The sequence below is a fragment of the Mus pahari genome, chromosome 20, assembly GCF_900095145.1.
Source record: "Mus pahari chromosome 20, PAHARI_EIJ_v1.1, whole genome shotgun sequence".
Classification (NCBI taxonomy): Eukaryota; Metazoa; Chordata; class Mammalia; order Rodentia; family Muridae; genus Mus; species Mus pahari.
Window position 1 is genome coordinate 29,834,083 of NC_034609.1, and position 24,838 is coordinate 29,858,920.

Below are 24,838 nucleotides of genomic sequence, written 5' to 3' on the forward strand. Positions count from 1 at the left end.
GAACAGCCAGGGCTATTACAGAGAAACCCTGTCTCGAAAAAAAAAAAACAAAAACAAAAAAACAAAAGTGTGTGCATGTTTGCTGGATGAGCCTAAGCTAGGGAGGTCAGCCAGGGTGAGGGCTATTGGGGCCAGCGGATTATACCCCTTAATCTTAGAACCCCAAGATATTCCCCCACCCCTCTCTCTCTCTCTCTCAGTCAACAACCCTTCATCATCCCCCTGGACTTCTTCCTGTCGGGAAGTTTCTGCTTCTTTCCACTCAGCCCTTGTGACCTCTGTCCTTCCTGCAGCAGCTGCTTAGCTGCCTGCTCTCTGGAGGTCCTCCCCTTTCAGAGCCAGCTCCCTTTGTTTGCCAGAACATATCATCTGTCTCTGGATTGGCTCCCTCGGGCCCTGGTCCCCAAGAAGGGAACCGTAAGACTCTCCCTCTGCCATTGCTGTGGGTGATGGGGCATCCAACACAGCCCCCGTTTGTTTGATTTTTTCCCCTCTCATTGACTCTTTGTATTTGCTGACCTTTGTTACTGTTGCCTAGATACACTTTTGGGTCCTTAAACTTCTCTTAGCTACCAAGCCTGGTACCTTGAGGCAGTTGCTACATAGTCGCTTGATGGAAAAGTTATACACAGTTAAACACACAATGATCACTTCTTCTTCTTCTTCGTTTCACCTTTCATTGAGGAGCAAAGGGGAGAACCATATTTACTGAACATTACCCATAGAGCCGCTAAGCAGTCTCTTAATACTGTATTTCTTCCAGAAACTGTGTCTCTCCTGCCCTCACAGAAGAACATGTGGTCAAGAGGAAATTGAATCAAGTCCTTTAATCAGCCACAGTAGTATTCGAATCATTTAATTTAGGCTCTGACAACCACAAATTACTCTATTTTTCAAGCCAATTTTAGCCAACCAGGAGAACTGGCCCCAGTCAACTCAAGCTTAATAAATGCCTGATGATGGCAGTTTCAGGGGAAGTTTTTCTTTCTTTCTTTTTTTGATTTCTTGGAAATTCTCCCTTCCTGGCTCCCCTGGGCTGAGAGTGAACCCGGTGGGCAGAGAGAGCCAGCCACACCACACCGGGCAGCGGGCAGCACGGGGAGCCATCACTTCTGCCGCTGATGCTTTTCATTCCTGGCCCTGAGTTCTTTTGGCCAGGAAAACAAGTCAAATCACATTAGAGGCAGGCAGGCATGGCCCACGGCGGCAGCTCACCCGCCGCGGCCTCAGATCTTTCAGCGCCTTCTGGAAACCCTGCACCGGAAGTTAAAAAAGAGACGGCTTCGAAGTCAAAACAACATCCGCCAGACACGCCAGAGATGGCAGCTGCCACAAAGCCAGTAAGAGGCCAAAGGCATGATCTCACATTCAGAGCCAGCTCAACATACAGCACAAGTCCCCTAACTACCAGGCACATAGGGGTGAGCCGGGAGAGCCCACAGGACTTCACTCTTCCCTTGCTAGAAAGGACAGCCTGTGACAGATGGTTGCTGGTAAGCTGGCCCTCCAACAATGTAAAGTATTCAGATGCTCAGGTCTGTTTTCCGATTGCCATAACTGAGTGCCTTACATTCAGCGTATAAAGTAGCGTATAAAAGTCTTATGGTTCTGTGCTCGGTTCTGAGGCTCCAAGGATCTTCTTGAGGTTGAAGTACTACATCTATCAAAAGTTCCTCTCACTAGTGGGGACTATGTGTAGATTTCCGAAGTGGTGCAGGGTTTTACATAGCAAGAAGGATGCATACAAGGGTCAAAGCCAAATTTATTTAGCAGATGTGCTCTCAAAGTAGCCTATTACCCATTAATCCAACAATCCTTCATGACCTAAGTTTGACCCCTGGAACTGCATGATGGGAGGAGCGATGAACCCTTGAAAGTTCCTCTGATCTCCACATGCATATAGCTCATCACACACACATACACACACACACGCAAGCATGCATGCATTTTAAGTATAAATATGAATAATAATGTTTGTTATTCATAAATAAGACTATTCTTAAAGAATCTGGTACATCTAGGGAACTATAAAATCTACACAACATCCATTGTTTTAGACTGCCTTGATCGATGTGCTACGGCACAAACAGAACTCTCAACAGCAGAGTATGTGGAGGGTGGATGTAACAGGCAGCACCCGAGGGAATCTCCGGGAGAAAGCCTGCTGAGAAAGCTCTGTCAGGCTCCTGGGAACTATCTAGCCACAGGCTGTGTCTTTGAACCTGGAATAGTTCTCTTGTCCCCCGGGCTCTGCAGTTGGAGGCTTGCTTCTCTTTTCTCTCCGTCAGGGGCTCTAGTTCACTGAGCTGCGCAGACATTTAACCCAATCAGTTCAAGAACCTCCATCAACTAAGGAGACCCCTACTCTTGGCCCCCTCTAAGAGAGAGAGAGAGAGAGAGAGAGAGAGAGAGAGAGAGAGAGAGAGAGAGAGAGAGACTCAAGGGACTCAAGGGGACAGGGTGAATCATACAGTCTAGTCAAAGTCTGCTCAGGCACATTGGACCATTGTCAAGAGGCTGCACCCAGAGCCTCCTGGGAAAGTGTTGTGGATTGAATGTGGGGTGTCCCCTCACAGGCCCCCAGCACTTAAACACTTGGTCCCCTGTTGGTGGCACTGTCTTAGAAGGCGCTCTCCTTGACGGTGGCTCTGCTTCCAAGAAGGAAGCCACCTGCAGAGCTCAGGAGGCAAGTAGACATTTAGAAAGCAGAGCCTCAGTAAAGGAAGCAGAGTAGAGGAGACAGGTCCTGAGGTCCTCCTTCCTGGGAGATGGGACTTCTTGCCCCCTCCCCTCCCCCTGCATCTGTCTCGCTCTCCCTCTCTCTCTCTCTCTCTCTCATTTTTTTTGGTGAGACAGGGTCTCTCTATGTTGCCTTAGGCGACCTGAATCCACGGAGCTCCATCTGCCACGGGCTGTGATTGTGATCTTGCCATTGCTCCCACCAAGATGCAAGCTGTGGAGGTGGCTGCCACCGTGTCTTCCCTCGTTTTTGCTTACTCTCATTCACATTGGTATTATAAGGGTGGGATTCCCTAACTCCCCCCCCAAAAAAGAGATGGGAAAAGGGGGGGGCCTTTTAAGAGATAATTAGGCCATAAGGGTTCTGCCCTCATCTATACGTTGACCCATTCACGGATTAACGGTTAATAAATTCTTGTGGGACTCCACCTGCTATGGAAGTTTGGCTTTGAGCCTTGTATACATCCCTCTTGCCAGACACTCTATAGACAGTCCCCACCAGGCAAAGCAAGACGGACAGAGCTCTCCGGATTCAATTCTTCAACTTCACGCTGTCAAAATCAGCCATTTCTCCTTTAAGTTGCTTCTTGTTCTACGTTCAGTCATAGTTACAAGTGAGAGGGGAGTAGAGCCAGGCATGGTGGTTCTTTCCTGTCATCTTGAGGCAGGAGGAGCTTGAATTCCAGGCCAACCTGGGCTACACAAGATGTTCAAGGCTAGCCTGGTTTTCATGGTGCGATGCGGTCTCAGCACAATAAAAGCTATGGAAGCTCACCTAGCGAGTACAGAGCCCTCAGCTTTTTCTTCAGCACAACAGATAAATTAAATAAACAAACAAACAAACAAACATTTTAAAATGGGCACAGTAATGGAGATTTAAGGGATGGTGGCTGAAAACCTTACACACCCCGCCTCATTGGTCAGTCTCCCAGACAGCTGAACCCTCAGCCTAGAACAAAGTTTCCCAGTGAATTTTGATTATGCCAGTGTCTTTATGTCCCCTTGAGCCCCGTCCTTGATTTCTGATCCTCAGACACGGAACACTTGTAGGAAGTAAAGAAGATAAGAAGTGTATTATAAGCAGTAAGCACTAACGTCTCCTCCAACCAAGACACAATGGGAGAGCAAAGAAAACACAGACACATGGAGACTGGAGATTTGATTTTGTTCTGGAAAAAAAAAAAGAATATTCTTGAAATGGACACAAGAACAAAGTTTATTTTATTTAATAAAATTTTAAAGTGTCACACACCTTTAATCCCAGCACTCAGGAGGCAGAGGCAGGCAGATCTCTCTGAATTTGAGACAGAACTACATAGAGATCTACACACAGAGAGTTCCAAGCCAGCCAGGGCTACAGAGAGAGAGAAATCAGCCAGGGCTACATAGAAAAATATTAAATACCATCATCTGTATGAAGGTCTATAAATATGACTCATTAAACATAACTATTAAGTACTTTATCTGTGTCCCCTTTGTCGTTTTTTTAAAAATGTATTTATGTGAGTGTTTTGCTTGCATGTACATCTATATGTTATGTGTGTATCTATATGTCATGTGTGTACCTGCTGCTTCTAAGGCCCTTAAAGGGGCATCAGATTCCATAGGCTCCCCTGGGACTGGAGGGACAGATGGTTGTGAGCCTCCATGATGGGAATCGAACTTGGGTCTTCTGTAAAAACAGCCAATGGACTTAACCGCTGAGCCACCCTCTTTGTCCTCAAAATCTACCCATGGTAGCTAGAAATGTACTTCAGTGAGCAGAGTGCTTATCTAGTGTTCACAAAGCTCTGCTCTCTCTTCCCAGCATCACACACATACACACACACACACACACACACACACACACACACACACACTACCTGTGGAGGTGAATTCCTGACACCAGCACTCAGGAGGATTAGAAGTTCAAAGCCATCCTCAGCCACGCAATGAATTTGAGACCAGCTTGGGATACATAAGATGCTATCAGCAAACTAAAAATGAACCAAACTAAAAATGAACGCTCCCAGGGCCGCTTTTTCCTTGCCCTTTGATTCTATGTAAGGCAGGTCCCTCTATGACTCTTCTTTTCCCCTAGCACAGCTAAGCCCTCAGCTTCTTTCTGCTGCTGTCTTTTCTTCCTGCCAGGGTTTCTGCTCGTGTGTGTATGCCTGCGTGTGTGTGTGTGTGTGTGTGTGTGTGTGGCGCGCGCGCGCGTGCTCGTGTGAATATTTGTGCATTTTGTATCCGTTATACTTATTTGTTTGTTAAGACAAGGTCTTAAAGCTCAGGCTGGCCTCGAACTTCCTATCTTCCTGTTTCCATCTCCTACGTCTTGGGATTACAGGTGTAAACCACATAGCCTCTTGCTCAGATTCTAACCATGTCAGTTCCCTCATGCCAGTGAGCCACTTCTTGTCCTTCTGGAACAAATTCTCTGCCTCCTTGACCTTGGCCTGCAGCCGCATCTCAGTGTGGCTACCTTCCCTGCTGAAGCACAGAGGCCTGCCTCTCTTCTGATGTGAGATTCTCTGGCATGAAACTTCCCAGGTTCCCTACGTCCTTAAAGCTCTCATAAACAGAGACCGATCTTACAAGATAGCTCCACACCACTCCTTTCCTGAGTCCTAAGTACAGCCCCAAGCCCCAAATGACACAAAGAGAGGTCAAGTCTACCCTCGATAGGACGTGGATTTCTGTTCTTTTCCAAATGTCTCTGGGGAGAGTGAGGGTCTCTGTCCTTATATGAGAGGAGAGGTGTCCTGGCCAGCTAAGGAAAACTGTATCTGAAGCAGGCACCCCACAACCCCCACTTCCACTATCCAGCTGCTTATTTTGTCCCTTTTCCTGACTAAACCTGTTTAGAGAAGAATTATGATGTCCCTTTGTCTGTGTTACTAAAGGGTTTCAGAACTGCTTGGTCTGGAGGCAAAATAAAATCCATGTTCTAGGCAGACCGGATGGCTCAATGGGTAAAGGTTCTAGCTGCCAAGCCCTGGGGTACATCAATTCAATCCCCAAGGACCTACACAGTAAAAGGAGAAAATCAATTGCCACAAGATATCCCCTGACCTGTATTGCATGTGTGTGTCCTCACCCACCCACAAACTAACTAAACCAATGTAATAAAATTAAAAAATAAAACATCCAAGTTCCAGGGAGCAGAAGAGGAGGCTGGAGAGAGGGAAGGGCCATAGGTGTGGTGGAAACAAGAGGACCCTAAAGTCAAAGCCAGCCTTGGGAGGAACGCAGGACTCCAATGTATCTGTGCATCTCTATCCCCAAAGGGGAGGGGTCTGGGTTTTGTTCTCACTGCGTCCCAGGAGAAGACAGATGGTCTGAGAAGAGAAGGCAGTGCCCAGGGAACATGCATACCAGCAAGTCTATCCCGGATGATTAAATGGCAGTGGATAAATTTAACTAACGTGAGTAATGGGGACACGGAGGGGAAGTGAAGAGACATAGAATATTCTAGCAACATAAGGAAATGAGAAGAAAATGACTTTGCAACAAAATGTCAAACGTCTGTGCCTGGAGGAGATGTAATCTGGCCATTGCAAGCTCAGGGGATCGGGGGAGTCTGTGGTTATTTCAAGTAAGTTTTAATTCACTTTAATAACAAATGGCTAAATCCCTTCAGACCCATGTCCTGGGACAGAACTGGGAGTCGGAGAGAGCTGCCTTTGTTAAGAGGGGTGGCTTCTTGTTCATTGTGTTTGTTTGCTTGTTTGTTTTTTAAATTGTGCTTCTATCCAGCCAGCCAGCCAACCAACCATGTATTTTTGATTGAATAAAACTAGCTAGTCCCCTGCCAGTCCACAGAGATCCGAAACGGCTGAAAAGACAGAGGTACATGAACAGAAAGTATTGCTGTCGAGCTCCATCCAGACCTAACGCTTGGTTCATGGGACTGACTGATGGATGGTTGAAGGGCAGCTTATGGGATGGTACCATAAAGGCTTGAACATCACACTGGAAGATTGAATGAGTTCACCAGACAGACAGCTAAGCCAGGAGCAATCCACACAGAAGGGCTTGCACGAGACAAGGGCGACAGTACCACGTGCAATACTGGGGTGCTTGTTATAATCATGGCTGGGAGGGACAACCAGGAAGAGGAGATGGAAGGTCAGGGAGGAGATTCAGGACCAGTGGACCCCTAATGAGAAACAGCATCTCAGGAAGAAAGAGCCTAAAGACATGACCCCCTTCAATCCACCCACTGTCCAACTTAAGCCTCAGCCTTCAAAATGCAACTCAGATAATCACTTCCCCCGGAAGTCTTTCTGCCTGGCTCAAGCTGGAGTGGATTACACTTCTCCTAAAATGCGTCTTCCACCCACTCCATCATCAGCCTCCTCACTCCATCCTCTGCCTCACACTGAGTTGGCTTACTGATAGGACTGCCCACCTTCTACCCAAGCCTGCAACACCTAGCTCTAACGCTACTCCATCTACACACACACACACACACACACACACACACACACACACACCCCTATGTGTGCCTTCCTGGATCCTGTCTGTGGGATCTTCTCCCAAAGATGGATAAAGTACTCTGGAAAAGAGCAACAGTTCTCAGGAAACAGTTCTCCCTCTTTTCCTTTCCAGGAAAGGAGGGAGGGAAGGAAGGAGGGAGGGAGAACAAGGCCTAGTTTAACAATGTGTCCTTTAAGAAAAAAAAAAAAAAATCGGCTGGCACAGGCCTTTAATTCCAGCACTCGGGAGGCAGAGGCAGGCGGATTTCTGAGTTCGAGGCCAGCCTGGTCTACAAAGTGAGTTCCAGAACAGCCAGACCTATACAGAGAAACCCTGTCTCGAAAAACAAACAAGAGAGAGAGAGAGAGAGAGAGAGAGAGAGAGAGAGAGAAATCTTACCTTTCTTTGTGATGCTCAAGATTAAACAAAGAATTTATGCGCATTCCACGGTTTAATTGCCCTTTTTTTTTCCTAGACTGGGTCTTGAAAATGTTAATGAATGAAAACTTGATTCTTGAATCTTTCAGAAATAATGCCTTGACAGCGTAACGTCATGGCAGTGGCCTGCACTGTGTCAGTAAGCACACTGACCTCAGCCCCAGTCATGCACTTCTCTGAAAATGGGGGGCAGGGTGCAGAAGGACATGAGAGTCTTCCCTAGGGAAAAATCTACTAAGGGTCGGCTGGAAATCATGCCAGAGATTCACCTGTCACATGGAAGAGTTTACAGCACAGGGAGAAGAATCATTTGAATCCCACATGTGACATCCTGTGGTTTGGTAAGTTTCTTATATACTACTTATATTCTCCGAAGCTTGCTTTCTTTCTTTCTTTCTTTCTTTCTTTCTTTCTTTCTTTCTTTCTTTCTTTCTTTCTTTCTTTCTTTCTTTCTTTCTTTCTTTCTTTCTGTTTTTTTCTGAGACAGGGTTTCTCTTGTATAGCCCTGGCTGTCCTGGAACTCACTTTGTAGACCAGACTGGCCTCGAACTCAGAAATCCACCTGCCTCTGCCTCCCGAGTGCTGGGATTAAAGGCATGCGCCACCACGCCCAGCTCCGAAGCTATTTTCTTACACATGCAATGCAGATTAAAATATCTATCTTATCCACACACGCACCCCCAAAACCAGGGATGAAACCTAGGATATAATGCATGTGAGGCAAGGACTCTACCACTGAACTATAAACCCAATCAATTTTTATTGGTTCTTAAATTCAAGTTAAGATAATGTATGTAAAACGCGAGGCCTGGTCCTGGCAGGAACAAATTTGCCAAAATACCCGTTAAGTTAGATTTTTTAGAACAGTAATGTGCCACATTGACCAGCAGATGGCGATCGAGGCCAGCGGTCTGAAGAATGCCTTAGCGTCCAGGCGCAGGAGGTGTTGTTTTACTGGAGCCAGTAGCTCCTGTAATCCCATCACTCTCAAAACTGAAGCAGCAGTATCGCCGCGAGTTTGAGGACAGCCTGAGTTATTATGAGTTCAAGCTAGTTTGAACTACGGGGGAGGAAGTGAAAGAGTGGGGGAGGATTTACTTCCTCCCACCCCAGCAACCTAGAGTGAACTCTCAATTCAGCCTCGGAAGTGTTCTCTTGATTTGGTGTCTTGTTGAGTGCAGGAAAACAGTCAGGGACTGAGGTTCCCCGGTTCGCAGGTTTTCGTAACTGAGCTCAGGTACGTTCACTAGGACCCATCCATCGCCTCACACTAATTTTTTTTGGATTCTCCTGTGTTACAGAGGCTATCTCAGCTAGAAGGCTGAACCCACTGCTGATCCAGTGTACAAGACAGGGCCAAATGGTCCTGCCTGTTATCCTACAGCCCGTGCGGAGCAAGGCACCTGGCGTTATTAACTGGTTTCTTTGGTTCCCCCTAGCTTGGACAAGGTCACACTGAGTCCGGTATCCACCTCTTGGGCAAAAAAGGGTGGCCTCTTGCCCACCAGGGCACCAGGTAGGAGTGGAAGAGGGCACTACTCGGATACCTGGGGCTCTTCCTCCGTGTCCCTAGCACGTTCTGTCTTTTCCATCTCAAACCTCAGGAATCTGAAGCATATGTGAAGGCCGTTGTCAGAGAGACAGCTCTAAGAGGCTAGAAGTCTGGTAGTGCTGTGAATGTACAGTTCTGAACTTGCTGAGGACACGCACGCTCCTTGATCAGCTTCTCAATTCTTGCATTTGGCACCAAACAATAACCGCTGCCCAGGGAGCAGGGCAGAGAGCCACACTTACCCTTGGAGGACCCCGTGGCTAAGAGCATCCTAGGGTCCTGGCTTTGCAGGTTCACTTCTGGACCATAAGAAAAGTGCATGCGCTGTGCCTGGTGCCCCAGGGAGTCGCTACTCACAAACTTATCCCTGGTCGCACTGCCAGTATGGAACAATCACCTGAGCAGCCAACCGCAAACCAGAACTAATTACACCTCGACCTCTGGCAAGTCCCAGCCCTTGTGCCGGACAATTTAGAGTCAATAAATTCTGAGCTTGGGTTTTCCATTGCGTGCCTTACTGCTGTGAATGCAGCTCCTTGCCTACTGAAGGGTCTAGTTGGTCCCTCTCCAATGGCAACTTCAGGCTTTATAAACAATGGTCTTTGAAATGACCAAACTGAAGCTCCGCCCCCCGCCAATCTTGTAGACAATGCGTACAAATAACATCATAGGGCCAGAGAGACGGCTGGGTGGGTAAGTGCACTTTGCAGAGAAAACCTGAAGACCTGAATTCAAGGTGGAAGGTGGAAAGAGACAACCAGCTCCCAAGTGTTGTCCAACTTCCCACTCTCCAACACACACACACACACACACACACAGAGTCACAGAGATCCCCCTGTCTCTGCACCCACCACCGCTCCTCCTGCAGGAATAAAAGGTATGGGCAAATACGTTTTACGTGCATTTATTTGTTTGTTTGTTTGTTTGTTTTACATGGGCAAAACATTTTGCATTGTTTCAACTCTCTGTGTTGTTTTGGTGAGGTTTTTGGTTGGCTCACTGGTTGGTTTTAAGACAGGGTCTCCCTTATCTAAGCCAAGCTGGTCCTCTTGGACTTCTGATCCTCCTGCCCCCACTAGCCAAGTGCATTATTGAGGTGTTGTGCTTCCACCCTGCCTTGTTGTATTCTTGTTTTGCTCTTGAGTGCCAGAGGTCTGTTCACAGTCTCAGTCTTAGGTCACTTCTGAATCCTCCTCTTGTGTCGGGGTCCCTAGGAGATACTCTGGCCACCATCTATGGGCTGAGCGGCTGCCAGCGTAAGGGAACAAGCTGTAGTCCCTGGTGCCCAGCCTTAGCCCGTGTTTGTGCTTCTTACTGAAAGTTCTGTTTTAGGAATCGTTCTAGGGTCTCTTAAACTTCTGTTTTGTGCTTTTATATCTGCTACTGTTGTTTAGTGTGGAAAATATTTGCAGAGTTTCCAAGGGGTTTGTTGTTATTTATACTTTGTCCGCCCCCGCATCCCAGCAAAATCCACATAACGCTGTGATAAAAAGACAAATAGTAACAGGTGTGGGTAGGAATGTTGGAATCTATATACTGTTAGTTAAAAAAAAAAATGGAAGTGATACAGCCACTTTAGAAAACATTCACAGTTTCTTGAAATGCTAAACATGGTGCTACCAAATTTCTATAATTCGACTTCTCTGTATCTACCGCAGATCAATGAAACTGTATCCCCACAAAAGAAGATCAATGAAACTGTATCCCCGTAAAAGAGTGTACACACATATCCACTGTAATGTTGCTTTGAAGATAAAAGGCATAAAATCCTACAGTGTGAACAAGGAAAATGCCACCAACTGATGAATGAACGTGGCACGCTCAGGCAATCAGAACTTTCATTCAGCATTAAAGAAGAATGGGATAGAGACTCCCGTGACGTGAATGAACTCAGAACCACTATGATAACCGAAAGAAGCCAATCATAAAACTTCATATTGCCTGACCTTATGAGAGAGCCAGAAGGGACAGACTTGTCTCAAAGACAACACAGGTCAGTGGTTGCCCAGGATTTCGAGGAGGTGGGGGTACGACGAGGGGATGGTTATTAATGTACACGATTTTTCTTTTGTGGCTAATTAAAATGTTCAAAGAGGAGACTACAGCGATGGCTGTGCAACTCTTTGCATGTACTAAAGCCCATTGAATTATACACTTTAGCCATTCATGCATGCATTGTTCATTTATTTTGGCTTGTAAGGCTAGGTCTCTTGTAGCTCAGGCTGGTCTTGAACCACAGTTCAGGATAATCTTGAACTCCAGATCCTTAGCCACTTGTGTGCTGGAGAACTGATTACAGGTTTGTGTCTTACAATAAGATTTCAGCTGTATGGTATTGTAGTCTATAAATTAAATCTCAACCAAGATATTTGGGGAGAGAAAAAAAAAAGAAGGGGGTCTGGGAGGTGGTGGCGCAAGCCTTTAATCCCAGCACTTGGGAGACAGTGGCAGGTGGCTCTCTGAGTTCGAACCCATCCTGGTTTACAGAGTGAGTTACTGTATATCCAGGGCTACACAGAGGGAGGTAGAGGGAGGGAGCGGTGGAGGGAGGGAGGGAAAGGGGAGGAAGATAGAGATGGAGGAGAAAAAAAAGGAGGAGGAACGGAGAGAATTTCTAGAAGCTCCAGAACACACACACACCCCAGACAAAAACTTTGAACCTTTCTAGCAGCTCCAGAAAACACACAAACCAAACAAAAACTTTGAACCTAACCTGCCCGCCTTCTTGTGCTCTCACCGCAGCCCCCACTAGGAGGCGGGGCCTCTGCAGGGCGGGCACGCGAGGATAGCTGGGAACCGTAGTTTCTGGGCCCGCGGATGTGCAGGCGCGAGGATCATTGTGCGCAGTCGCACTTGTGGCTCTGCGCCCGCCGCTGTGGCCATTGTCCGGCCCTGTCGTTGCAGAACGGTACTGCCGGGAACAAGAAACTACAGCGGGCGCTAGAGGGGCGGACCTGAGGTCGCGGATTCCGAAGCCCCGGAGGCAGATTCCGAGTGCCGTGGGTAGGCGGCTGTCCTCCGGGCCTCGCCGACCATCCTGCGGGCGGACTGGGCGTGGCCGGAGGAACTGTCCCGAAGCTGTGGGGCCTTTCCTTTGGCCTTGGGAAGAGCAGCACGAGAAGGCGGGGCTCCTCTCCACGTTTCGGCCGAAGTGGCTACAGAGCTGAAGGGGTGGGGCCTCGGGGTAGCCTGGTGAGTGGATCCTGTCCTCCCTCCTCAGCCCTGGACCATAGCCAGCACACACTGAGGCAGGAATGGCCCCGAGACCTCCGACGGCCACGCCCCAGGTGAGCCGAGCCTTCCCCCACCTCCCGGAGCATCCCACCCTGAGAGGCCCCCGGAGTCTGTACGGAACAGTTAATGGTATAGATATAGAGATTCTTAGTTTGGATCGCTTTGAGTCTCCTCCTCTGGAGAAAACCCCTTCCAAAGTGCCCAACCCTGGGCGGAGCGGGATTTCTGAAAAGATGGAGTTAGAGGAGACGAGGGAAGTGCGATCTTGTGAGAGGAAGTAAATGTTTTGGGATTGTCGACACTGAGGCTTTATTGCGGTGTGCACTTCTTGGAACTCTTCCGTGAGGAATGGAGAATAGGGGGACAAGATACAAAAGCCCCCTGCTTCCCATCCAAAGGCCATAAAGAGACAGTTCCGGGGCCTATTAGAGGAAGAGGCCGGTGAAAGTTGGGCTCTGAGTCCGAGACCACCATCACGGCCAAACCTGGACAGACTAGCTCCAGCTTTTTAACACCACCCCCCTCCCCGCAGGGTTTTGTTTTGTTTTCTCCTTTAACAAATGTATAATAGTGTGCACCCTCAGTAGTCCCGGCTTCAGGTTAATTAGTAAGAGACGGATTTGTCAACCCACTTTTTAGTTGTAGCAAAAGGGGCATTTTCTGGGCATAAGCTCTGAGGCTGTCCGTTTTACATTGATGAGAACATAGTCCGAACTCTCTTTAGAACTGAGGGTAAGAACTAGGACTATAGCTCAGTGGTAGATCACTTGTCTAGTATGTGTGACTTCCTAGGTTCAATTCCCAGGACCGCCTGGAAAATGATAAGGATGGGCTGGAAAAATGGCGCTCCAGTTAAGAGCCATTGCTCTTGCAGAATTAGTTTCGTTCCTAATACTCCCGTCAGGAAGCTCACAGCCACCTTGTAATCCAGGTTCAAGGGGACCTGATGGCTCTGGCTTCTTGGACACCTGCTCTCACAGGAACATAATTGTTAGAAACAGAAGGGAAAAAAAAAGTTCAGCTCAAGGCATTGAGGAAGAAAGCCTAGCAGGGCTCTGATCTCTTGTAAAAAACTGTCCAGCCGAACCGAAACTGAGCTAAAAACCACAGTTTGCCAGGGTGACTTCCATCTTTTCTCCCTCACAGAGGTGGTGACTGAAACTCATCCCGTTAATTGAAGCTTGATCCTATAATCTGACAAGATAGGCTAATTGTTGCAAAGGGGAGGGCTTGGGGAATATAATATGGGCCTTTATAAGGCTGTCTATTTTGGGGGTGGGGGAGGTGTTTGCACAATACCCACAGAGAGACCCATAATATAACAAAATACTTTTAACAGTAAGCTACAGGTTGTAGTTGCTATATGTATCATATAATCAATGTTTATAGGGTCCAAAAATGTAGCATAGTCAGTTGCTACGTATATCATATAATCAAGTTCAATCTAGTTAAAAATACTAACAGTGTCTTTGAAGGTCAGTTTATAGGGTCCAAAAATGTAGCACAGTAGAGTCACTGCCTAGAGTTCATGAAACCCTGGGTTTCCATCCATTCATGAACTGCACACAGCCTGCAGAGAGCTAGAGAAGTCACACTTGGGAAAGAACATTGAGGGAGGTCTAGAAGAGTGGCTAGGAATATTTTCTGTAGAGCTGAGGGAAGGCCGTGCACTGTGGTGAGGATGTGCAAAGCAAAGGATGCAAAAGAGAGTCAAGTTAATAAGGCAAGGAGTCCATGTGACAGGAACCGAACTGCCGCCTTCTGCCTTTTGTGGATCAGCAAGCTGCTGTCTGGCTGTGTTGTTTGCAAAGACCCACACAGATCATGATGATGGTGGTGGTGGTGGTGGTGGCGATGGTGATGATGGTGATGATGTTCTAGATTATTTTAGACCTCTACCTCCTACTATTCTTTCCAGGCAACTGAATTACCTTCTCTTTAAACTTTGCTTCCTATCCTATGCCTTGTGCTTCTGTCTAATGTAAAGAAAAGAAAAGAAAAGAAAAGAAAAGAAAAGAAAAGAAAAGAAAAGAAAAATCAAATTGTAGAGCTGGAGATGGCCTCAGCTGATAGAATGCTTACCTAGCATGAGCCAAGCCCTGGCTTCCCTCCCAGCACCACAGACACCAGATGTTGTGGTGCGTGCCTGTAATCCTGCTGTTGGGAAGGAGAAGCAGAAAGATCGGAGGTTCGACCTCGACTACATAGTGAGTTGGAGATCAGCCTGGGATACACGAGAACCTGTCTCAAAAATTATAAAGGGGGCTGGAGAGATGGCTTAGCGGTTAAGAGCACTGTCTGCTCTTCCGAAGGTCCTGAGTTCAAATCCCAGCAACCACATGGTGGCTCACAACCATCCGTAATGAGATCTGATGAGAAAGAAAGAAAGAAAGAAAGAAAGAAAGAAAGAAAGAAAGAAAGAAAGAAAGAAAGAAAGAAAGAACAAACAAGAAAGAAAGAAAGAAAGAAAGAAAGAAAGAAAGAAAGAAAGAAAGAAAGAAAGAAAGAAAGGGAGGGAGGGTGGGTTGAGAGCACTGACTGCTCTTGCAGAAGACCCAGGTTCAGTCTCCAAAACCTACAGAGTGGCTCACAACTGCTTGTAACTCAGCTCCAGGGGACCTTATTGCTCTTATGGGTTCCTGTATGAACACAGCGCACACCCATACCCTCAGATACACAAACGTAATAAAATGAGCAGATATTTTTAAACATTAGTAAATACATAAAAAGCAATTTGTAGATCAATGTGTGTAATGGTTCTTAAAGCATGTGTGTAGTATGTGTGTAAAACATGGACAGGGAGCTCCTAGATATGTACAACAATGGTTGAGAATGATTGTATCGGGAATAGATGGGGATAGGAAGGCTTGCTGGTGGTGGCACACGCCTTCAGTCTCAGCATGTGGGAGGCAGAGGCAGCTGGAGTTCTGTGAGTTTGGGGTCAGCCTGGTTTGAGAGCAGGTTCTAGGACAGCTAAGGCTGCAGCGGTGAAAGAGAATGGGAGCTGTGAGCTGGGCAGGACAGCGTAGACCTGCGATCCCAGCCCATGGGAAGTAAAGCCAACCTTCAACCACCTATTGAATCTGAAGCCAGCCCAGGCTGCGTGTGACAGAATTGTATATGCAGGGCTGTGGGATAGACTTCCCCTTTGACTTTTCTGTCATGGTTCCCCGAGTCTGTTGTTCCCAGCACTTTGAGAGGAGTGTTTGTGCTGTTGATCCCGACTTGAGCAGGACTGTGATCCCACAGGAGTCGGTGACATTCAAAGATGTGGCTGTGAACTTCACCCGGGAAGAGTGGCACCACGTGGGCCCTGCCCAGAGGAGCTTATATAGGGATGTCATGCTGGAGAACTACAGCCATCTGGTGTCACTCGGTAAGGAGGGGCCACCCCTGCTCAGTCTCACGTAGTCCTGAACTTTCCTTCCTCTGTTGCACACAGCCTAGATAGAAAGAAGGAAGCCTAAGGCTTGGTTGGGGCCTGTTTTGGGGAGCCAGCTTTCCTGGGCTTTGAGCCTGAAAGATCCTTATTTTATAGAACTAGGGAAGGGGGCTTTGCCCGTGTGTCTCCTTGTGTCTCCTTAAGTCGCACCTTTTCTTTTCTTCAGAGTTCCTGAGGATCAAGGACTAGTACTGACTTATAGGAGGGTCCTTTGCTTGCTCAAACACCCAAATCTTGTGTGTTTACCCATGAGCAGGGTACCAAGTCTCCAAGCCAGAGGTGATCTTCAAATTGGAGCAAGGAGAAGAGCCATGGATATCAGAGAGAGAAATCCAAAGACCTTTCTGTCCAGGTAAATGAGTTAAGATTCTGCTCATGGAAATCAGTGTAGACAGGGCTACTGCTTATGGAGAGGGACTTCTAACAAGAGGCATGGAAACTGTCCGACCTGAAAAGGAAGCTGAAGCCATTCCTGGGGCTGTCTCTCTTCTCCAGTCAGGTGTTCCTGCTGGAAATAAGTCTTAGGGGGGAACGTAGGCAGGTGCTGAATTACAGTCATGTACTACCACACCCAGCTTTATACTGTTGTCAGAAGTCAACCCCACTGGATCCCTTAATGCCAGCATTCAGAAGGCAGAGGCAGGTGGCTCTCGGTGAGTTCGAGGCCAGCCACGGCTACAATAGTGAGACCTGGCTGGTCTCTTAAGAAAGTGAAGACAAAACACAGAGCGAGGCTGGTGTAAGGTGAACCTTGGTCCGAGCCTTGCGACACTGTGTTCCAAGCACACAGTCCCCAGGGCCCAACACTGCCTTCGCTATTTAAAAAGAAGCATCTTCGAATGTTGACAAAGCCAAGTTTTCACAGAGACTGTGTTTTCACTTTAACTCACATAGTGAGCTTAGTTTGTGATGAGGCTTCTGACCAGCCTGAGTGCGTTGTGTTTGGTAAACGTACACTCCACAGTAAATCTATACAGGACACACTTCGGGGAGAAGTCTGTTTTAGGCCTTTACCAATGGAAAAAGAAATAAAACTAACCCTTTATTAAAGCCCCACTGAGAGGAAGTCTGAAGAGAAAATGTAGCATTCTCTGCCCTTAGGAGTTTTGCTTCTTGTTTTAGTTTCTGAGAAAGTGCCTGGCTTCAAACTACCCTCCTCTCTGCCCCCATCTCCCCACACGCGCACACTCTCAAGTGCTGAGATTGCAAGTGAGCGCTGTGGTGTATGACTGACTCTAGGAGTTTAGGGTCGATCCGTGTTGCAGACTTAGAAGGTTGAGTATTGGACTTCTTTAAGTGTTGCCTTCTCCCCCAGCATTTTATTATAAGAACCTCAAATGTATGGAAAACATAGGAAGATTGTTATACAGTAGTTATCACAGAGCTGCCACAGACTTTGACTGTCATACCTGCTTTATCGCATGCCTCTTCATCTACCCACGTAAGGACCACCTTTTTAATGCGTTCTTAAGGAAGTTGAAAACATAGGCATGAGTCTTGTTAAGAGTTCCCTGTTTTGTTTTGTTTTCCTTTGAAATACTGAAAATAAAAGCCTGGGCTTTTCCCAAGTTCTTTTAAAAAAAAAAAAAAAAAAAAAAGTGCTGTATCAGCAAACTATATCCTGAGTCCAGGGTTCAGCTTTTTAATTAATTTACCTATTAATATTCCTTAAATCTCAGGGCATGATTATTCTGAGTCTTTTAAGAGATTCTTAAGTATATATATGCTAGAGTAGGAAGGATATGTTCATGTGTGCTGGAGCTACCTAAGGCAGAGAGGGCGTTAGATCCTCCGGAGTTAGTGTCACAGTCAGTTGTTAGCTACCCAGTGTGGGTGCTGGGAACTGAACTTGGGGCCTCCGCAAGAGCAGTGCATGTTCTTAACCACTGAGCCACCTCTCAAGCCCTGCTCACTTGTTCTCATGGATGTGGGTGTTTGTTTGCATGTCCATGTATACCACAGATGTGCAGCCCACAGAGACCGGAAGAGGGCTCCAGATCCCCTGGGACTGGGGTTATCAGTTGGGAGCCTCCAAGTTGGTGCTGAGCCTCCAAGTCAATGCTGAGAATCAAATTACAGGCATTGTGTGGGGCTCCCGCTGCTTATTGTGAGAGTGAGTGATGGGATCCAACTCATGTACTCTCTGTTGAATAACAAGTAATGTTGACCCCTGGGCCACCTTTCCAGCCTCAGTTTTTTCCTCCCTGATTTGAACTTCTGATCCTCCTGCCTCTGCCACCTGAGTTTTGGGAATGTAGGATGCCCCATCACACTCAGTTTATTTGGTTGCGGTGATCAAAGCCAGGACCCTGGGAATGCTAGGCAAGCCTTCTAAGAAGCTAGCTTGTTCTATTGGCAGCCCTGTAGGGTTTATGTGAAGTAAATGTCGTATACATTAAAATGTACACTTATATGTTCAATCCTGTTGAACACACACACACACACACAATATAAATGCAATTTTATTGGAACTTTCTATGTGGACCAGGCTGACCTAAAACTCTGCTCCCAGGTCCCAGGTATTGGGATTAAAGGCTTGTTAGGCAATAAATGTTATTTTAAAATTACAAACATATATCACATTAAAAAATACATATGTACACAGAAGAGAGATGATTGCTATAGAATCAGAGCTCACACAGACTGAAGCTTCTAATTGTAAGGCCAAAAATAACTTGCTTTCCGAATCATTACTTTTTCTCAGTTTTTAGCATGGTGTGTGGCCTCTGGGTATGTCAGAGAATCTTTTCAGAAGCTCCTTAGCTGGAGATTTTTTCTGCAGTATTTAGAAGCCTGCTATCTAATAGGTTACTGTAAAGGAATTATAAAATCAGCTTTTAAGGAATTATAAAGTGGATGTATTAGCAAGGCAGGTTTTTGTTATGTAAAATAGACAAGAAACATGGGGTCCTGAGAGCTAGAACACGGGTCTGTTCTGCTTGCCTCAGTACCCACACACTTAGGCTTCTCTGTGCTTCTGTCTCCTATCAGACCTGTCCACTTACATGGACTTTCCTCACTCTCTGGACGTGACAGGCACTCTGGATTTGTAATAGTTGCTGGCACCTCACTCTTTCTTTCCTGCAGGCATCTTTCTTTAAGGCATCTGCACAGACTAAGGGACTGTTTTAAAAATACAGCTATGCATGATTTCTATCTCATTTTCTTATCCCTACTCTACCATTTTCTTTGAGCTGCAAGAAATGTGGGAACTTTTGCACTTTATATTTCTTTTAGACTGGAAGACCAGGCCTGACATCAAATCATGGAGTCCTCAACAGGGCGTATCTGAAGTATCCCGCAGTACAAATGTTTTGCCACATGCCACATTAGGTGGTATCTGGAATGTCACTATCCAGAGGCACCAAGAAAGTGGGAGAAGACATCTGGGGCCAGAGGCATCTTCCCAGAAGAAAATAACCACTCTAGAGAAAAAATTTGAGCAAAAAAAATGTGGTGAAGACTCTAGTTTGAGCACAGACTTGGTTCCACAACTAGACATTTCTTCAAGTATAAGGCCCATCGAATGTAAGACATTTGGAAATAATTTGGAACACAATTCAGAATTAGTTACTCAGGGTAATATCCTTGCTAAAAAGAAGCCTTATAAATGTGATAAATGTAGGAAATCATTTATTCATAGATCATCACTTAATAAACACGAGAAAATTCATAAAAATGATGCTTATTCCAATGGTACAGATCAAGGAGTTCATTCTGGAAGGAAACATCATGAGTGTACTGACTGTGGGAAAACCTTCCTCTGGAGAACACAGCTCACTGAGCACCAGAGAATTCACACTGGGGAAAAACCCTTTGAGTGTAATGTGTGTGGAAAGGCCTTCAGGCACAGTTCGTCCCTCGGTCAGCATGAAAATGCACATACGGGAGAGAAGCCCTACCAGTGTAGTCTCTGTGGGAAAGCCTTCCAGCGCAGTTCATCTCTTGTGCAACACCAGAGAATCCACACTGGAGAAAAGCCCTACCGGTGTAACCTCTGTGGGAGGTCGTTCAGGCACAGCACGTCCCTTACGCAACATGAGGTGACCCACAGTGGGGAGAAACCCTTCCAGTGTAAGGAATGTGGGAAGGCCTTTAGCAGGTGTTCTTCCCTTGTCCAGCATGAGAGGACCCATACAGGAGAGAAGCCTTTTGAATGCAGCATTTGTGGGAGGGCGTTTGGTCAGAGCCCATCCCTTTATAAACATATGAGGATTCATAAAAGAAGCAAACCTTACCAAAGTAACTTCAGCCTGGCTTTGGAGCCTAACACTCCTCTTCCTCAAGGTGAAGGCTTGCTTACTGAAGCAAAGTCGTACCATTGTGATGACTGTGGGAAAGACTTCAGTCACATCACAGACTTCTCAGAGCATCAGAGGCTCCATGCTGGAGAGAATTCCTACGACGCTGAACAGGCCCTTCGTCAGCAGTCCCTGTCTCATCCCCGAGAGAAACCCTATCAGTGTAACGTATGCGGGAAAGCTTTTAAAAGGAGTACAAGTTTTATAGAGCATCATAGAATTCATACTGGAGAAAAACCCTATGAATGTAACGAGTGTGGAGAAGCCTTCAGTCGACTCTCCTCACTCACGCAACATGAGAGAACCCACACTGGCGAGAAACCTTATGAATGCATTGACTGCGGGAAAGCCTTCAGTCAGAGTTCATCCCTTATTCAACACGAAAGAACTCATACTGGAGAGAAACCCTATGAATGTAACGAGTGTGGGCGTGCCTTTAGAAAGAAGACCAATCTGCATGATCACCAGAGAATTCATACCGGAGAAAAGCCCTATGCTTGTAAGGAATGTGGGAAAAACTTCAGCCGGAGCTCAGCCCTTACTAAACACCACAGAATTCATGCCCGGAATAAACTGTAGGAAAGCTAAAGAATGGGTTGGGTAGGAACCACGGTCTAAAATCCAGTTCCAACCCAGTGTCAGAGAATTCTGAAAGTCTGAGAATGTAATTATATGTTTGTACACTGTGTATGGAGAAAACTGCCACTAGAAGAAAAAAAAAACTTCAATAAAAGCCATTCTTTCATACCTTATTACAGGCTTCTTGTAGAACTACATACGGCATATGTAGTCATTTGGAAATGATGTGACCCTACTAAAGCTTTTGAATATATGTGTGCAGAATCACCCAAGTTTTAACAGCTTGATATGTAAATCCTGTTGTTCACAACCTTGAAAGAAAGAAAGTTCATAGTATGGCCAAAGCTCATTTCAAACATCATTGACAGTTTCCCTTGACTGAAACGCTTGTGTGACGCTTGAAAGTGTAGAAATCGGCTCGTTTCTCAGAAGTCAACGCTCAGAGCATTAGAGCAACTAGCGCAACTGCCTAAATGTACAGACGGTTGCATGGCAGGCTCTAACTGCAAAGCTGAACCTTGAAAGCTTGTTTTCTAGTTCTTTGGCCTCATACCATGGCTATAGAAAGGGTATTTTGGAGTTCAGAGGGCTTTAAAGTTTTAGTATAGATTTCCAGACATGTTGTGACAGTTTGGAGAGTCTGAAGATGTATAGGCAACCATTATGGAAATCTGTCACAAATGTAAGGCCGCTTCGTGAAAGCTTACAAAACAAAAGATTTGCAGAAACTGGCATCGATAGGATGGGACACACACACACAGACACACCCACCCTTCCCAGCTGTAATTATACCTTTGACCTATATATCATTCCATTGGTGTTTCATGGCACTGCATGAGGCGAGTTTGCAGTTTGCTTGAAGCCCTGCCCCTTCCTCTTTGGTGCTTCTGAGCTCTCTCTCTCTCTCTCTCTCTCTCTCTCTCTCTCTCTCTCTCTCTCTCTCTCTCTCCCAAGTCAATTTTACTATAGAGAAGTATAAACCTAATTACTCACAGCCATAAACTTTCTCTTTGACTCCACTTACAGAAACAGCATGGTTTGCCTCTTTGTGTGCAAAGAAAATACACTGCTGTTTCAAAACCCATTTTATCTCAGTTGCTTTTCTGTTATCAAGCCATGAGAAACGCTTCCTCAGTGCCTTGCAAATGAATGTAGAGTAACTGTGACCACTGATCCCTCTCACACATTATCCCAGAGTCCTCCAGCCTCTTTGGATGAGTTCCAGGAACCAATGTTGATTGTCGCGAGTGAGGCTAATTGGTGAGACTTTCCTATTAGCCTTTCTGCATGCTGGATGGCAAGATTCATTGACCTTTCTTAACCTTTATGGTATGAGGTGGCTCTCAGGAATTCATGTGTTTTAGGGTTTGGGGGGGAGGGTTGTTTTGTTTTAACGGGGGGTAAATAAATGTTCATAGGAGCTGAGTCAAGATGAACAAGACATTCTATAGCGGATAGGCATTTCCCATATTGTGGTCATTCGAAGAAACCCTGTGTATGGCTTCACGCTTAGCGTATAATGCCAAGACCATGCTGGTGCAGTCTGATGGGATTTGACAAAGGGTATCAGATTCACTCCTATTCAACAGGACTCCTGTCAGGTATGTTCTGCTGATTTGGGGGAGATCCTTATGTGGGACTATTTATATGAAATAACATGAATTATAACTATGAGAATACCCCAGTGTTATTGAAGCTTATAAAAGAAGTTCCAAAAGACCAGAAAGATAGCACCGATTGTTATATGGAAGGAAAGCGGCCTTCATCCAGCCATTGACTGAATTTCAGCACACTTTCATTGACCGGAAGTAAGTCCAGAATACATTTGTGCTTTAATGGAGCAGAAGGTTTTCCCCACACCAGCAGCCATATACCACACACTTAATAGCCAGTCTTACAGGGCTATATGAAATGCATGTGTTAATATCATGTATTCTTTAAAAAAAAAAAAAAACTTCTGGAAGTCAGTATATCTTTTTCAGTTTTATGAATTTAACTAAAATCAATGAAAAGGATAGCATATCAAGAAAGAGAGGTCAGGGGCTGGAGAGATGGCTCAGTGGTTAAGAGCACTGCCTGCTCTTCCAGAGGTCCTGAGTTCAAATCCCAGTAACCACAGGGTGGCTCACCACCATTTGTAATGGGATCTGATGCCCTCTTCTGGTGTGCATAAAAACAGTGCTCATATACATAAAATACATAAATAAAAGGGGGTTAACTGCCCTGTTCTTCATTCATAGCCAGGTAAGTTATTAATCACTACCATGTACTGGTTTTTCGAGACAGGGTTTTTCTGTATAGCCCTGGCTGTCCTGGAACTCACTCTGTAGACCAGGCTGGCCTCGAACTCAGAAATCCGCCTGTCTCTGCCTCCTGAGTGCTGGGATTAAAGGCGTGCGCTACCACGCCCGGCATGAAAGACCTTTCTAAATCTGCCATTCTACTGTGTTGCTCACCCTCACAGCCGCATGGAGGTGCTGAGAAAGGTGTCTGCCCAAGGTCTTCATTACTGTTCTACTGCTATGAAGAGACACCATGACCACTGCAACTCACAGAAGGAAGCATTTAATTGGGGCTTTCTTACAGTTCCAAGGGGTTAGCCCCTGACCATTGGGAAGCATGAGCCCAGGCAGGAAGCTACAGTGTTGGAGTAGCTGAGAGCTTACATCTTATCTGCAAGATGGAGGTGAGGGAGGTGAGGAGACTGGGCCTGGTTTGGGCTTTTGAAACCTCAAAGCCCACCTCACCCCCAGTGACACTTATCCAAAATGACCAGACCTCCTAATCCTTCTTAAACTGTCCACCAACTGAGAACCAAACATTCAACTATATGAGCCTATGGGACCATTCTCATTCAAGCCATCACACCCACCTACCCACCTCTTCTCATAGTTATTCCTAGCAAATGATAGGGACATAAGTCAGGATGTCACCAGAGTCCTGTGATATTTTTAGGGGCAGGCATATTCTCTGACTTCCTCCAGTCAGAGTTCTTAAGTTTTCTTTAAGTACAGCTGGAAGAGAAACTTTGGTTTTGGTTGCTTGACTGAAAAGCCTGATTTCTTACCAGAGTCTGTGGTATAGGAGAGGAGAAAGCTGGGGTCTAGATGTTCTTATTCTCTTCCCTGAGCTTGAACCCAACCTGATTTCTGAAGATCTCTAGGATTCAGTGAGCTCTCTACCATCAATCCAACATTCCCTCCTTCTTGCTTAAGCTTGTTTTGTGCATGTTAAATCTCCTACATCTATCATACCTTTGGCAGAGAGGCAGGTGACCTGCCTATAGTCTTACTATCTGTGGCAAGTTCATCCTTTAACACCAGGGTCACCTATCTCTAAAAAGCATAGCTCTTAGCGTCTAAAAGTGTAGTCTTAATGATACCTCCAGAGCCACACTGTTTGAGGAGCTGCATCTAACTCAGCCTTTATAGGACGAAGAAACACAATGGCAAGCCGAGAAGAGACAAAGAGGTGAAAGGTCTTTGGATGTGTTGGACACTCACATGCCACAGGGCATGTGCTGAAGGCAGAGGACAACTTGTGGAGTCAGCTCTCTGCTGAGCCCCATGAGGGTCCCACGGATGGAAGTTAGGTTGACTTGGCAGATGTGCCCACTGAGCCGTCTCTCTGTCGTTCCATCTTGTTGCTCGAGACAGGGCTTCTCACTGAATGTTGAAATCAATGATTCAGCTCAACCAGCTTAGCCCCAGGAACCTCCCGTATCAGCCTCCCTGACGCTAGAATTACAGGGGTGTTCCTCCATGCTCAGATTTTTAGCCATTTTAGGCTTCTAAACTCGGCCTCATGCTTGCATGCCGGGCACTTTACCAGCTGAGACATTGTCCCCACCTCCTTTTCTTTGGAGACTTTTGGGTCCTATGTAACTTAGGCTCGTCCCCAACTCATTATTAGGTTAAGTTGGCCTTGACCCATGTATCCTCCTGTTCTACCACATAACTTCTTAGGCTGTGGACAGGAGCCACCATGTCTGGTGAGCTTTCACAGTTTTATAGTGTTCCCAGAGGGGCTGGAGAGATGGCTCAGTGGTTAAGAACACTCACTGCTCTTCCTGAAGACCTAAGTTTGGTTCTC

The 24,838-nt window shown here is 46.2% G+C and overlaps 1 protein-coding gene across 2 annotated transcripts; it reads left to right on the plus strand.

Moving 5' to 3' along the window:
* The first annotated feature begins 12,079 nt into the window (after positions 1–12,079).
* Positions 12,080–20,889, plus strand: Zfp90 (ZFP90 zinc finger protein). Of its 2 annotated transcripts, none has more exons than XM_021220285.2 (4): positions 12,080–12,477; positions 15,674–15,800; positions 16,123–16,218; positions 19,104–20,889. In XM_021220285.2, the coding sequence occupies exons 1-4, from the start codon at positions 12,445–12,447 to the stop codon at positions 20,744–20,746; spliced, it is 1,899 nt and encodes a 632-aa protein (XP_021075944.1). In that variant the 5' UTR covers positions 12,080–12,444; the 3' UTR covers positions 20,747–20,889. The 2 variants fall into 2 exon arrangements, with proteins under 2 accessions (XP_021075944.1, XP_029388611.1); XM_029532751.1 differs by having other exon boundaries at positions 12,080–12,382.
* Positions 20,890–24,838: the final 3,949 nt, after the last annotated feature.

Excerpts from the sequence above, each read along its gene's own strand:
- Zfp90 (XM_021220285.2), top strand. The coding sequence starts at position 12,445 with ATGGCCCCGAGACCTCCGACGGCCACGCCCCAG. Across the intron at positions 12,478-15,673 it reads CTCCGACGGCCACGCCCCAG|GAGTCGGTGACATTCAAAGA; the intron begins GTGAGCCGAGCC and ends GTGATCCCACAG. Across the intron at positions 15,801-16,122 it reads CAGCCATCTGGTGTCACTCG|GGTACCAAGTCTCCAAGCCA; the intron begins GTAAGGAGGGGC and ends ACCCATGAGCAG.